Source organism: Mustela nivalis (assembly GCF_964662115.1).
Source record: "Mustela nivalis genome assembly, chromosome: 2".
Taxonomy (NCBI): Eukaryota; Metazoa; Chordata; class Mammalia; order Carnivora; family Mustelidae; genus Mustela; species Mustela nivalis.
Window position 1 is genome coordinate 72,866,537 of NC_139021.1, and position 14,941 is coordinate 72,881,477.

The 14,941-nt window shown below is 37.0% G+C and overlaps 1 protein-coding gene across 4 annotated transcripts in view; it reads left to right on the forward strand.

The window, feature by feature from the left end:
• The first annotated feature begins 3,774 nt into the window (after positions 1-3,774).
• Positions 3,775-14,941, forward strand: part of PPP1R42 (protein phosphatase 1 regulatory subunit 42) — a 60,325-nt gene continuing 49,158 nt past the window's right edge. Inside the window, exons 1-4 of one of the 4 annotated variants that reach the window (XM_082719159.1) lie at positions 3,775-3,963; positions 9,683-9,899; positions 13,353-13,519; positions 14,802-14,940. In XM_082719159.1, the coding sequence (XP_082575285.1) occupies positions 9,771-9,899; positions 13,353-13,519; positions 14,802-14,940 (435 nt within the window). In that variant the 5' untranslated portion in view covers positions 3,775-3,963; positions 9,683-9,770. Of the gene's footprint in view, positions 3,969-9,682; positions 9,900-13,352; positions 13,520-14,801; position 14,941 lie in introns of all 4 variants that reach the window. The other 3 variants (XM_082719158.1, XM_082719157.1, XM_082719160.1) reach the window with 3 other exon arrangements.

Consider the following 14,941-nt stretch of genomic DNA (forward strand, 5'->3'; position numbering starts at 1 on the left):
GCCCCAAATTTCTAAGCACAATTTCCCTCCTTAAGGGAATTTTCCATTGTTTCCTGTATAATTTATTGTTGTATTAACAAATTATGCAAAAACTTAGTGGCTTAAAACAATATATATTTATTATTTCACAGATTTCATGGATCAGGAATTTGGGTCCTCTCCTTCAAGTTCTCTCACAAGGCTATAATCAAGGTATTGGCCAGGGATGAGGTTTCATCTTAAAGTTCAACTAGAGCAGGATTGACCCCAAGCTTCAACAGTAGGTCTCAGTTCCTCATTGGCTGTTGGCTAGAGACCATCTTCAGTTCCTTGCCAGGTAGGGCTCTCCTAAGCAACAGTTTGCTCTATAAAAGAGTGCAAGCCAAAAATGCAATAAAGAGAGTCTGCTAGCAAGACAGAAGTCATGATATTTTGTGACTTAATTGCAGAAATGATGTTTCATCAACTGCTTTGTTTTATTGGTTAGAAATGTCACTACGTCCAGTCCACACTCAAGGAGAGGGATCATACAAGGGCACGAATACCAGGATATAAGATCACTGAGGCCATCTTAGAAGTCTGCTTACCAGACTCACTAATATTTACCAATCTATAAGGTCAAGACAAAAAAAAAAAAAAAAGAATTAACTCCAATAACTGCTAATTTTTCTGTACAAAGTTATATGATGATATACATGTCCAGGCCCTTTAATTTGTTGGTTTCTTAATGAAAGTAACTAATCATTAAGATGTCTGCTTAGGGTCTCACAAAGGGCTATATGATATGTACTCTAGGATGTTGGGAAATATATACATTTAATTGACAAAGATAGAACAATATATGAAACAAAAAGTGTGTTTCTGTCTAAAGGTACTCGGAAACTCGAGGGGAGACGTTTTAAAATGTGCGTTTGTAGCACTAGTCTTCCAAGAGTACCTTTTAAAATGACTCTCAAGACTTCACATTTTTTTTTACAATACAAATTTACCAGCATCTGTCAGAGTGTAAATCTTAGAGTACTTTACACTGAACTTACAAAAGTGTCACTGAAGACAAGTATTTCTTATAGTCTGCCAAATTTCTGCCACATTGGAAAATACACAGATGATTGTTTAACACTGTGTGCCACTAGACAGGAATTATATTTCCCATCTTAATGAGAAAATACTTTGCCTTAAGCTTAACTTGTTGCATTAAAAAAACTCATTAGTAATTTGGTGATTTCCAAAAAGATTAATTCATTAAATACCAGCAGTCACAAATATATTTCCAATTCCATGAAGATCAGAATCTAAAATGAACTTTTAGTATAATAATTTTATCATTTTTTAAAACCCTGATTACTGAAAAAAAAAAGAGAGAGAGAGAAAGAAACAGTCTCTCAAGACTGTGGTCAAGAAATAACCACTATTACTTTTTTTGGTATAGAGGTATATATCTACATCTAAATCCTTACATGAATAGATGTAGACATATATCCTTTTAGACATTTAAATGTGTACATAATTTTATGACAAATGAGATCATACGTTTTTATAATGATATGTGTAATTGTTACAAAACAATGATTAACAGAGCAACTGATTTTCAATCAAGTATTGTCAAACATGCTTCCAGCAAAGTAATCTTAGCAGCAAGTTAAGTGAGAGCAACCCAGAACACAGAACAGCCCTGCTTACATTAATAAAGCTGTTCCCAAATAAATGACCTACAATACAAGTAAAAAGGACATCTGATTTGTGCCTTAGTACTTTAGTCATATTATTTTAAAGATTTTATTTATTTATTTGACGGAGATCACAAGTAGGCAGAGAGGCAAGCAGAGCAAGAGGAAGGGAAGCAGGCTCCCTGCTGAGCAGAGAACCTGATGCAGGGCTCAATTCCCAGGACCCTGGGATCATGACCTGAGCAGAAGGCAGTGACTTTAACCCACTGAGCCACCCAGGTGCCCCTTTAGTCATATTATTTTAATCATTCTTTACTTTCTTGTATCTTTCTATAGCCTTTTATTCTGTAGGTACTCCTCCTCTTCAAACTCTTTGCCTAGTATCCGAGTCTAACTTACTAGGTTCTAATTCACTTAATTATTATTTGTTCTCTGAACAAATATCACCTCTGATGACTCTGTCTCTGACATGATCATTAACTTTGCTTCCCTCTTCTATCCAAACTATTTGGCATAGTTATTGACTTTCAATATCTCTTTTCTCTAGTTTTTCCCACACTATCATTATGACTGCATGGTTTCAATGGTTACATCTATCCTGGAAACTATTAAGCCTATCTCACTCTACACTTAATAGCTATAAACCAAACTCATCCACTTCACTTCAACTTACTTGCCACCTTTCCTCTTTCTCCCCTATCATTTCTTTATCCTAGCCAACATCCAGGAATTTTCTTCCAACTTCTTCCTCCCTTTTTATCCTATCGATCTCTATTAAACAGTGTTTCAAGATGCCTCCTAAATTTGTTCAGTCCTTGACACTTCCTTTGCCTTCAACCTAATCCAGGCCAAAATTCCCTCACAACTGGATTTTAGCAACAGTGTTCTGAATGGGGTAAGGGTTCATCTGTCTGTATCCCCTTATCTTTCCTTCTAAGGTACTCTTACTGTAACAGTCAATGAGGCATAAGGAAAGGGGACTTGAGCCTGAAATCAGAAGCCCAAGGGGTTATTTTTCTCTGTCACCTCAGATGGGACCTTCACATATTTCTTTCCTTCCTCTAGGTCTAGAAGTTTCCTTATTTGCAAAATGACAAGTTGGACTGTCACATGGGCTCTAAGTTCCCTTGCAACTCTAACAGTTTTCTGTTCTGATGTTTCTTTGCTCAAGGAATAGCAATGACAACTTTCCATTGTTTCCCAGACCTGCCCCCATCCTACACTCTCTCCCCCTCCCCCTCCCCCTCCCTCCCTTTCCCACTAAGATCACAACTGTTACTGTTCTCCAAGTTGAACTGTCCCTTACATCCAGATTGCTCAATTCACCACATCCTTAATGAGCTCCAGTCTTCCCAATGTAAATGTCTGTTCCTTGCTCTATTGTTGGTCTCCTTCATTTATATATAACTTGTTTTACAAACATTTTGAAGTGACTGCTAATGTATAAGACACTTTGCTAGGTCCGGAGAATAGAGAAGTTAAAGACATAATCCTTGCCCTCAAAGAATTTACCACCTTATTGCAGAAAATGGCTAACAGATACATAGTAATGTGTTAAGTGCTATGCTAAAGGATTTAATATATCCTAGTTGTTTGGGGGGCAGAGAAGAACAACACTTAACAAGACTGAGTACATAGGAAACCTTTAAAAAGGATGTGCTAATTTCAAGCTGGGTCCTTGAAACTCAAAAGGGAAATAAAGAATTGAGGAAATAAAGGTGTGTCCTATTGCTGCTTTGAGAAGCCATGAGGAGAGGGGAAATTTAAACGGGCCAATTGTCAGATTGGAATACTGGAGAATAGCCGGGCAAGAAGCAAGCAGTGAAGCTGATGATCATGATGAAAGAACTGGAATGTTACCCTAAGGACTTTGGATGTTACCCGAGGAAAGAGTGAAGAATGGACTGTACTTTGGTTCAGACAATGTCCTCCTCCTGCTACTGGGTAAAGCTGGTTATTGGGCAAGGAATCATTCAAAACTGACAGAAGGATAATCCGGTAGGGGGAAATTGTGCCCTGACAAAAACTGTTCAGGCTGCTGTTTCGCTCACTAAACCGCTAATATGACCGAGGCTTCACGGCTTCGCCAAGCTAAGTGGCTTCACTCGGACCCCGTCTAACGTCCCGCCGCCGCGTCACAGTGACCCCGCGCCAGGCCACAGCAGAGGGGCTTCCGGAGACATCGCGAGATTGCCCGGAAACCGCGGCCCGGGCAAAAGCGTCTGGTCACCAGGCAACCACACCAGGGCTGCTGAGGAACCTGGCGCCTAAGAAATTTTACAGACTTGACTTCCAGACTCGGCTCGTCCCGCAAGTGGTGAGGTGCCTACAGGGAAGAGGCGTGGGGACTAAGGAAACCCTAGAGCTACGTTTCTCAAACTTGCCTGCCATTAAGACTTGCTTGGGTCACTGGTTAAAATGAAAAACCCTAAGCCTTATCTCTAGACATCTAGAATTTACAGAAAATCAGTCTGGACGTTTTTGTATTTTAACAAATAGCTAGAATCAGGCAAGGGTGGGAAACAGCTCCAGAGGAGGGAGACACGGCTAGAGTGATGGGCGCCGGGCTGAGGGAGCGGGATCTGTGAAACGGATATGAGTTTGAAAAGGAAAACCTGGGAGCCTGGCGATGTAGAGCATTGGGAAGCCAGTGAGCCTGAGGCTCGCTAAGGGGAATATTCAAACTAAATTCGGAAAAATCCACTGCCTGTAGCCTGTGGGAACCCCAAGAGATAAATTAAGGCAAAGCGTCCATTAAAATGGTGTCTCAGAGCTTGTAAAGCAGCTCTAAGCTGTCCCCCACTGGCAATCCGGAGAGATAAGAGATATCCTAGGCAGGAGGAATCCCGAAATAACCGGTATCTAGTAATGAAAAATTATGAAAAAGCTGTTTCTCAAACTTTAGAAAATAATGAACCTCTTTTTAAAGAAAAGCAAGGACACCCCACAAGTGTTGACATAATTATTTTTATTATAATGTTCTAAAATGCGTCCAAACCCTAACTAGGTTCCATTTAAATACCTGAAGCTTATAGTATCTCTAAAGCAAACTACAATACCAATAAAGTTCAAATTAATCTTACATTAACAAGATGAATAGTGGTGTTCTGATGAAACTAAATCCTCTCTGGATTTGACCGGTACAATGCAGGTTCTTTTGAATGAAGTCTATATTATTTTGTGTTATGGGTTGATTCAGTTATTTCCCTTTCCATATTCAAGCCCCTGGAAAGTTTTCCTATAGCTCGTTGATGAGGTCCATTGCCCCTTTGCTTTTCTAATTACCTGAGACAATTTAATTAATTTCTATACAAACACCAGCTTGTGTACTGGAACCCACAGACAAAATCCATTTATAGCAAGGTCATTCATGAGGATTTAGATGATACAAAATTTATCTGTTTTAGCCCAGTTTAGAAAACAGAGCCTGAAGCAAAGACTCATATGATAATACTTTTGGGGGGGGGGGTTATAATCTCAGGGAAGCAAGAGAGAAGGAAAAAAGGAATGAGAGAGAGATGGAAGGAGGACAAATATAGCCCAGTATATAACCCTGAAGACCAGAGCTGTCTTCAGTGAGACCTTTGAAATGGCTGTGTCTTCTGAAAGTACACAGGGAAAAGAAGGAAGAAAAAATAATTTGTAACTTCTGTCCCCCACAGATAAAAATTACCCCATAGGGCATCACCTCCTTTATAGCACAGGGTTGCTTGTGCATGGTCACCTGTACAACAGTTTCCTGCCTCAGCTGTAAGAAAGAAAGCCTGGGGTATATAACCACTTTAAAATGTGCATTTTCATTACAGTTATCAGTGTAAAAACAATATTTGAAATTTCCAGAAAAAGTTCTAAAATTTTAAAATAGTAGCTAAAGAAATCACATTTTTAAAATATTTTAAATATTTCAAATATTTTTTTAAAATATTGCATTTCTACATACTAGCTCCAGAGAATGTAATTCCTAAAAAAAACCTGTCACTTGCAATATCAACAAAGATATGATCCTTAAAAACGACAAAAAAATTATGCATGGTCTTAATTACAAGAAAACTGTGAAACTATTGAAAATCATTAAAGCAGCATGCCTAAATTAGAGAGGCATACCACAGTGATGGAAAAGAAGACTCAATATTAGTGCTTCACAAATTGTTTATAAATTCAATGCAATTCCTAACAAAATCCTGACAGGATTTTTCATGGAACGCGAGAATTTACCATTTTGATTTTAAAATGTGTATAAAAGGGTTAAAGAGGAAAGGATTCGGGGTGCCTGGGTGACTTATTCATTGAGCATCTGCCTAAAGCTCAGGTTATGATCCCAGGATCATGGGAATGAGCCCCAGGTAGGCTCTCTCCCTGCTCAGAGTGGGGTCTGCTTCTCCCTCTCCCACTCCCCCTGCTTGTGTTCCCTCTTTCGCTAGGGGTCTCTCTGTCAAATAAAAAAAATCTTTTAAAATAAATAAATTTTTTAAATGTTTTTTAAAAAAAAGGAAGAGAGGATTCTGGGAATATGGCTGAGTAGGATGCATCTGTTTCTCCACCTACACAACAAATGCACTGATAGAATCTGGTGTAAATATTTTAGAACCTGGTATCTAATGAAGGCTTACAACTTCCAGGGGAAGACTTAGACCACAAACCTCAATAAACTTTGGTCAATCTCACCTCTACAGCAACTAATCCCCTACCCCCAAACCCACAGCAAGAAGTTACACAGGGGTTTCTGGAGCACCTTACATACACCTTGCAGAAGCCAAAATGGGCAAAAGCACACTAGCCACCAAACATCAAGGATCTGTCCTCTGACCACTGATTGCTGCTTCTGATGACAGCAATGCAGACAAAATGTGCAAAGCAAAACCTAAACATGTCTACAAGAAAAAGAAAAAAAGAGGTCTTTCTCTTAAAATGCGGGTGGCAAAGGAATTACTAAATAAGCCACAAAAAGCATAAAACATGAGCAAAAATATGATACATTTAACCACATTAAAAATTTACAGCTTTTTTTTTTTTAGAAAATGCCATTAAACATAAACTGGGGAAAAAAAGGAGAAAAGACAAAGTATAATCAGGGAATAGATATTTGCTACATATATAATCAAAGAAATACTGGTATCTGAAAAAAATACAGTGTATCTAAAAATTACTTATAAAAACACAACCCATTAGGAAAAATGGACAAAATATAAGAAACCACAATTAACAGAAAATGAACTCCACATGGTGATAAACAAGAAAAGACCCTCAATCTCTAGTGATTATAGAATACAAATTAAAACACAAGGAGGAGATGAGAATACTGACCTGGCTGTTTTCAAATCCCTTTTTTGCTTTATTTTTACTTATAAAGAAGATCTGAGAAAAACAGAAATAATGAGCTATCACTTCACACCCATCAGATTAGCAAAAAGACAGCCAATATTAAGTGCTGACACTGGTACAGAATGTATTGTAAAGAAGAAAGACCTCTCTTAACTGCACTGGTAAAACTCGTTTGGAGAACAGTTTGGCAATTAAAAGCAAGATTGAAAATGTCCAACCCAGAAATAGCCACTCCCAGTTTTAAACCCTAAAGAAACTCTTGGACGTGTGTTAAAAATGTCATGTATATAAGAATCATAAAAGCAACACTGCAAAAGAAGAACACCTAAAGATCTATCATTGTAGGAAATAAATTCCTTACAATAGAATGTTACACAGCAAGGGGCGCCTGGGTAGCTCAGGGGGTTAAAGCCTCTGCCTTCAGCTCAGGTCATAATCCCAGGGTCCTGGGATTGAGCCCGCATCAGGCTCTCTGCTCAGGAGGGAGCCTCCTTCCCCCTCTCTCTCTGCCTACTTGTGATCTCTATCTGTCAAACAAATAAATAAAATCTTAAAAAAAAAAATTACACAGTGATACAAATATTCTAGAGCTACACATATCAACTCTGATGATTCTCACAAACAAAACATTAAGCAAAATAGAAAGCTGGAATCAGAGTAGTGCCATTTATGACTGTAAAAATACATTTTAAAAAGTACTATATATTGTTTAAATATACATCTGTAGCAAAAGTATAAAGACATGAATATAACTCTAAACTCTAAAAATGAGACATCTAACACTAAACTCTAAAAAGAGAATAGGTAGAAAGGTATAGAAAGGTTCCAAATGTTTTTTTTTTTCTTTTTATTTGACAGAGATCACAAGTAGGCAGAGAGGCAGGTGGGGGGGGTCGGCGGGGAATGGGGAGCAGTCTCCCCACTGAGCAGGGAGTCCAAGGCGGAGCTCAATCCCAGGACCCTGAGATCATGACCTGAGCTGAAGGCAGAGGCTTAACCCACTGAGCCACCCAATTGCCCCCCAAATGTATTTATAATGTTTTATATTTTAAGGTGGACTATAGGTTCATGATTGTGGTGTTATTCTTTATGCTTTCATTATGAATGATTTTTCAGGCAATATTAAAAATAGGTTTTTTTACTTAATTAGAAACTTTGTTCAGAATATTATTTTCATGTTTGAAATTTGATCTGTAAACAATAATCTTAAATTTTGGTTGTAAAATGAATTCATGCAAATTTCAAAAATCTACAAAGATTTATCAATTTTATTCTATAGATTACATTTTGCATTCTGAAGTGTATATGGTTATAGTCCATATCTTTGAATATTTTATTGTGGGCATTTTATATCATATAGCCGGTGTAGTTAGTTATATGTCAATGTATGAGAATATAAATTGGAGGCCATCTTCTACTAAATTCATTTTTCTTCTGATGCATTGGTTTCCTGTCCAGAATATGATGCAAACTGAGGTGTTTGGTTGGTGAAATTCCAGATATATGAGAATAATATCACTCAATTTTAAACTGTACTTTAAAAATATAATAAATTTTACAAAACTGGGATATTTATCACTTAAATAGTTATACTTCCAAGATGATTGAAAAAAATGGGTTACTTTAAACCTATGGACCACATATGGATCTCTTACATAAAGCAATATTTTATTAATTAATTAATTTTATTAATAGTATGTTCCCCTTATTTAATAACCCTAATGTATTCCAGGTGAAACAGTGAAATAGATAGTATTCACCTTACTTGTGAACAAAACAATAAAATAATAATGGTGATAGCAAATGTTTATTGACTTGTATACCAGACACCATGCAGAATATTCTATATGATTATCTTAGGTAATCTTCATAATATTCCTTGGAAGTAGGTACCATTATTAACCTAATTGTATAATAAACAGAGGTAATATAGCCTCCTGATGCTTACCACTGGCTATGTTTTTACATGGAATGTGCAGAAAGAGAAAGCAGAGTAAACCCACCAAAAATACCTCAGCCCAGGCCCTTTGCCTGGTTTGTACTGTGAATGGGGGGACACTAGGGGAAAAAAACAAAACTGATTTACCCTGCCCAAGATTGCCTGACCAGGGGGCAGTGGAGCCAAAATCTGAACCAGGCAGTCTGGACTGAAAAACACTGCCTTATGTTGCCTCTTTGTGGATTACAGTTGTAGTAACATAATAAATTTCAAGGCCAGCTCCATTTTCAAGAATTTTGCACCATTGTCCTATGTACATACTCACAGTTTTTACATGATGTGTTCTGTTTTCAGGGTTTTGAAAATATGATCACCATGGGTACTATGGAAAAAGGAGCCAGAAGACTTGGTTGCATTCTCAACTGCCACTACCTTCAGTAGTTTGAGACAGATCTCTGGGCCTTAGTCTCTTCATATGAGAACATAAGATAATATTTCTTGAGAGGAAAAAAATCTTTTAAAAGATGCCCACAGTAACAACTCAGTACTAGGGAGAGGAAAAGATTTAAAAGTAGAAGTGAATGAGCATTGTATATTTAATTAATTTTGGTGTTTTAAAAACAATTAAGTCTATAAACTTAGAAAAATACCTAAGTGCCTTTAAAAATGCCTCCAAAGTAGCTTATCAAATAGTTTTATATAAGAAAATTAAAACATCAAAATAATTTTTCCTAAATTATCATGTACATAATATTCCTTTTTTTTTAATTTTTAGAAAGTTGGGCATAAAACAATACCTAAACCTGCTTTTGAGATGATATCAGAACCGAGCTACTGCTGAGAGTTTGATTCAGGAAGAAATCATGGTTCGACTAACCTTGGATCTAATAGCCAAAAATAGCAATCTTAAACCCCGAAAAGAAGAAACCACCTCACGCTACCTGAAGAAAATAACTCATATAAATTTTTCAGACAAAAATATAGATGCAATTGTAAGAATTCTGAAATTGTTTCCTATTTTTAGATAATTAACAATGTAAAATTTAAAATAGGTGTCAGAAAATACAACCTTATTACCTGTATTTTGATCATACTTACTGTGTTTTGATTAGTATATTGTTTTCACTTTAATTTCTTGCTTTTGATGTTAAAATTATTAAAACTAAGTCTCTATAAAATATACCATCGTGATTATTAAATATATGTGCTAAATATATATGTCCCCCTGAAATATTCTATAGTGTAGCAAACTAGATTTGAAAGTGGATGTTAGGGGCGCCTGGGTGGCTCAGTGGGTTAAAGCCTTTGCCTTGGGCTCAGGTCATGATCTCAGTGTCCTGGGATAGAGCTCTCTGCTCGGCAGGGAGCCTGCTTTCTCCTCTCTCTCTCTGCCTCTCTGCCTACTTGTGATCTCTGTCTGTCAAATAAATAAATAAAATCTTAAAAAAAAGATAAAAGAAAGTGGGTGTTAGAAAGTAGTTTCAAAGATAATACTTTTTATAATTCCAGTTCCTTGGAATATGAGTTTTTTTTTTTTTTAAACAAGATAGCAAGAATTAACTATGCAAATATCGTATTTCAAAACTTTAATAGTGAAATCTTTTTCACTCATAATTTAACTGGTTATATAAATGGAGATTATACTATAATTTATATCAGACAAGATTACGTTTGTTTGAATATACTCTGACACTATATTTTCTCTGTGTTTAGCTAATTCTTGGCTTTTGGGAAGCTTTAAGAGGAGCAATAACACTTTTAGGCCATTTGTATTGGTTTTTGTTGTCTAAAATAAAATGCTAAAGACTATAGACAAGAGAAATTTTCTCAGAAATATAAGATATGTGAGGGCGGGGATGATGTCTGTTTTGTTCACATCACTCTAAAGCTCCCCCTCCAATCCAATTTAGCAGCTAACCCATATTAAGTGCTTAATAAATGTTTATCAAAATGAGTGAAAAAAATACCAAAGCCACAAGCACAACTCTCAATCAAGATAATTTTTTTTTTTTTTTTGCAGAGATTCTACCAAGTTCCTATTCTGTATTTCTTTTCAGTTTCTTTTTTTTTAAATTATATTTTATTTTTTTGTCAGAGAGAGAGACTGAGAGCACACAAGCAGGAGGATGTGTAGGATTCAATCCTAGGACTCTGGGATCATGACCGGAGCCAAAGGCAGACGTTTAACTAAACCATCCAGACGTCCCTTCTTTCCAGTTTCTTAGTGATTCTTCTCCCCATGAATCCAATTGCCCAGAAAACACTCTACTTCTTCATACCATTACAGACTTGTCTTCTGCAGAAAGCCTCCATTTAATGTTCTTTTGTCTCCTCACAATCAGTGCTCCTTTGGTTTAGATGATCTTTTTTAGAAGCAAAGCAAACTAGTTAAAGCACAGTTAACCCTGGAGCTATGCAGAGTTAGGGACTCTAACACCCCCACCACATTCCCCAACATGCTATCACCCAACACAATTGAAAGTCCTTGCATTATATACATACAAAATAAGCTAGAGAAAAGAAAGTGTTATTAAGAAAGTCATAAGAAAGATAAGATACGTTGCAGTACTGTACAATATATATAGAAAAAGAATCCATGTATAAGTGGACCCATGTAGTTCAAATCCATGTTGTTCAAAGGCCAACTATAATTCAGTTGGGCACCTGGGTGGCTGGGTGGCTGAGTTGGTTAAGTGCCCCACTCTTAATTTCAGCTTAGGTCGTGATCTCAGGGTCATGAGATTGGGCCCCATGTCAGGGGGATGGAGCCTGCGGATGAAGCCTGCTTGGGATTCTTTCTCTTGCTTTCCCTCTGTCCTTCTCCCCCACCCCCAACCCTATCACATGCACGTGCACCCATGCTTATTCTCACTCTAAAAAAAAATTCACACTAAGAATACCTTGTAAACACAATTCCCAAGATGTGGTTATATTTTTTAAATCTTTTTAATAAAAGTTGATATTTTTTAAGATTTTATTTAAAAAAAAAAATCTCTATGCCTAATGTGGGGCTCGAACTTACAACTTCAAGGCCAAAAGTTTCAGGCTCCACCAGCTGAGCCAGACAGGCATCCCAAGCTGAGGTACTTTTGAGCATAACTTCACTTTATCTCTTGCCTGCTTACTCTAGGCTGACTCTACCACCACATAAGAAATGGCAAACTTAAAAAATATATACCTTTAATTATTTTCTTATCTCAAAAGTAACTGGTGTGAGAAAGCACATTGTGTTTATTAGATCATCGGTGGATGCCTTTTTAAAAAAAAATCTCTTTGCTGAATGTTATAATTTAAGTATAATAGTTGACAGCAGACTCAAGAGAAATGAATGTTCTTAACAGTTACTTATCAATAAAAATTTTTCAATCAGAAAAAAAAAGTAACTCGTGTGCATTTCTATGAAATACATATTAAAAGAAACTGGCCTAATCCCATCATGCAGAAAAGACCACTATTAACATGTAGGTGATGTCCTTCCAGTCTTTTTTCTAGCATGTTTTCATATAATTTTACAATACTGGGTCATATTGAATGTACTGTTTTCATTTTGAGATCTACAAAACATTGCTAAAGAAACTAAAGGATATCTAATGGTGAAAGAGCATTCCCTTCAATAGCATTATCGTAGTTTATTAATCGATTGCTCCTGACTATCTATATGACTTCCCATTTTCAGTATCACAAACATGTTTACTTCCAATCCTAGAGAAAGATTAAGACCTGATTTATAGGAATGCCTGGGTGGCTCAGTCTGTTAAGCATTCTGGCTTAACTCAGTTTAACTCATGCTCAGCAGCGAGTTTTCTTCTCCTTCTCCCTCCACCTCTAAACCCCTCCCCTGCACTCATGCTCTCTCTCTTGCTCTCACTCATTCTCTCTCAAATACATAAGTAAATTTTTTTAAAACCCTGATTTATAATGTTAAAACAATAATTTGTTAAATGCTTCAACTTCCAGAGGAACCTAACTGCTTCCAAAGAAAACTGCGTGCCCTAGGAAAATCTTTCTTTTTTTTTTTTTTTTAATTTTATTTATTTATTTGAAAGACGGAGATCACAAGTAGGCAGAGAGGCAGGCAGAGAGAGAGAGAGGAGGAAGCAGGCTCCCCGCTGAGCAGAGAGCCCGATGCGGGGCTCGATCCCAGGACCCTGAGATCATGACCCGAGCCAAAGGCAGCAGCCCAAACCACTGAGCCACCCAGGCGCCCCTAGGAAAATCTTTCTTAACAAATACAATTTTATTGATATAGCTACAGAATACAAAACCTAGAACTAATTTTACTATCATTCAAGACTTGTTTTGACTGTGCTAAGAACAGAGAAATACTTTTCTTTTATATTAAACATAAGGAAACTCGCAGAACGGTTAAGTAAAGAACTTTCTTTAAAACAAACTTCTAAATTTTCAGGAGAAATTAAGTATGACCTGTTTTTGTTTTCTTTTAGGAAGACCTCTCTCCTTGCAAAAATCTTAGTGTTTTATATTTGTATGATAACCGTATTAGTCAAATGACTAACTTGAATTACGCTACAAATCTGACTCACTTATACCTACAAAACAATTGTCTTTCATGTATAGAGAACCTCAGGTCATTAAAGAAACTGGAAAAACTGTAAGTGCTTTTATTTTTAAGTAATGTAATTGTTTGTAATCATTACAGTAATATGTTTGCATGCGGGCCTTTCCATTATCTGCAGTTGTGTGGAACAGGCCTCAATTTTTATTCTCTTATAGTATTATTAGTATAAAATAAACTGTTACACATGTAATACTTGGCAATTTGTCTCATTAAGCCTGATACACTTTTCTTTTACAGGAGGGTGAGTTGTCTTAACCACTTATAAGGATACCTAAAGCATCCCTAAAGACTCAACTGGTGAAAAAAGTTTCCATGGAAACCAGATGAGCTCTCCTTTCAGAATCACACATCTCAAAGAGGCAGGGTCATAGAGTTGATACTGTTGATTTGATTGTAAAAAGGCATTTACTGCCTATAATGATTTTAATTCAACAATGAAGACTGGTTTATTCATTTTTCCCAGACTGGAAGAATTACCAGTGCTTCTCAAAAGTAGGCCAAGAACCTCAAAATGGGAAGAGAGTAGGGTAGAAAATGCTAATTAAAAATGCAGATTGCAGGGTGCCTGGGTGGCTCAGAGGATTGAGCCTCTGCCTTCGGTGCGGGTCCTGATCTCAGTGTCCTGGGATCAAGCTCCATGTCAGGTTCTCTGCTCAGCAGGGAGCCTGCTTCCCCCCTCTCTCTCTGCCTGCCTCTCTGCCTACTTGTGAACTCTCTCTGTCAAATAAGTAAATAAAATATTTTTTAAAAATGCAGATTGTTGGGTTCTGATCTAGATAGCCAAATGAGAGTCTCTGGCGTTAGGCCCCAAAATCTTCCATTTTTAAAACTAATACCCTGGGAGGTAGCCTAGGTGGCTCAGTTGGTTCAGCCTTCAGCTCAGGTCATGATCTCAGGGACCTGGGATGGAACCCTGTGTTGGGCTCCCTGCTCAGCAGGGAGTCTACCTCTCCCTCTCCCTCCACCCCCCTCATGCTCTTTCTCACACTCTCTCTGAAATATATTGTAAAAAGCTTAAAAAAAAAAAAGACCCTTCTATCCAGATGATTCTTCACCTAATATATAAAAGTAATACTGGTAGATCATTTAATAAGGACTACTCCAATTCTCTTACTTTAAAAACAATAAACTTATTTCTTAGAGTAAATTAAGTATAAGAATCATATAAATAAAGCTTTCATTGATTCATTACAAAGACGATTCTGAAATTTCCACATATGTAATTTTCACTCAGCTCAGTGATTGTTATGTTTTTGTCATGTTTACAGACCATGATTCTCAGAACGCGTATTTAAAATTGTTTTCTATTTTGCAGGTATCTGGGAGGCAATTACATTGCTGTCATAGAAGGTTTAGAAGGATTAGAAGGACTAAGAGAACTTCATGTTGAGAGTCAGAGGCTTCCCCTTGGAGAAAAGCTTCTGTTTGATCCACGAACTCTTCATTCTCTGGCAG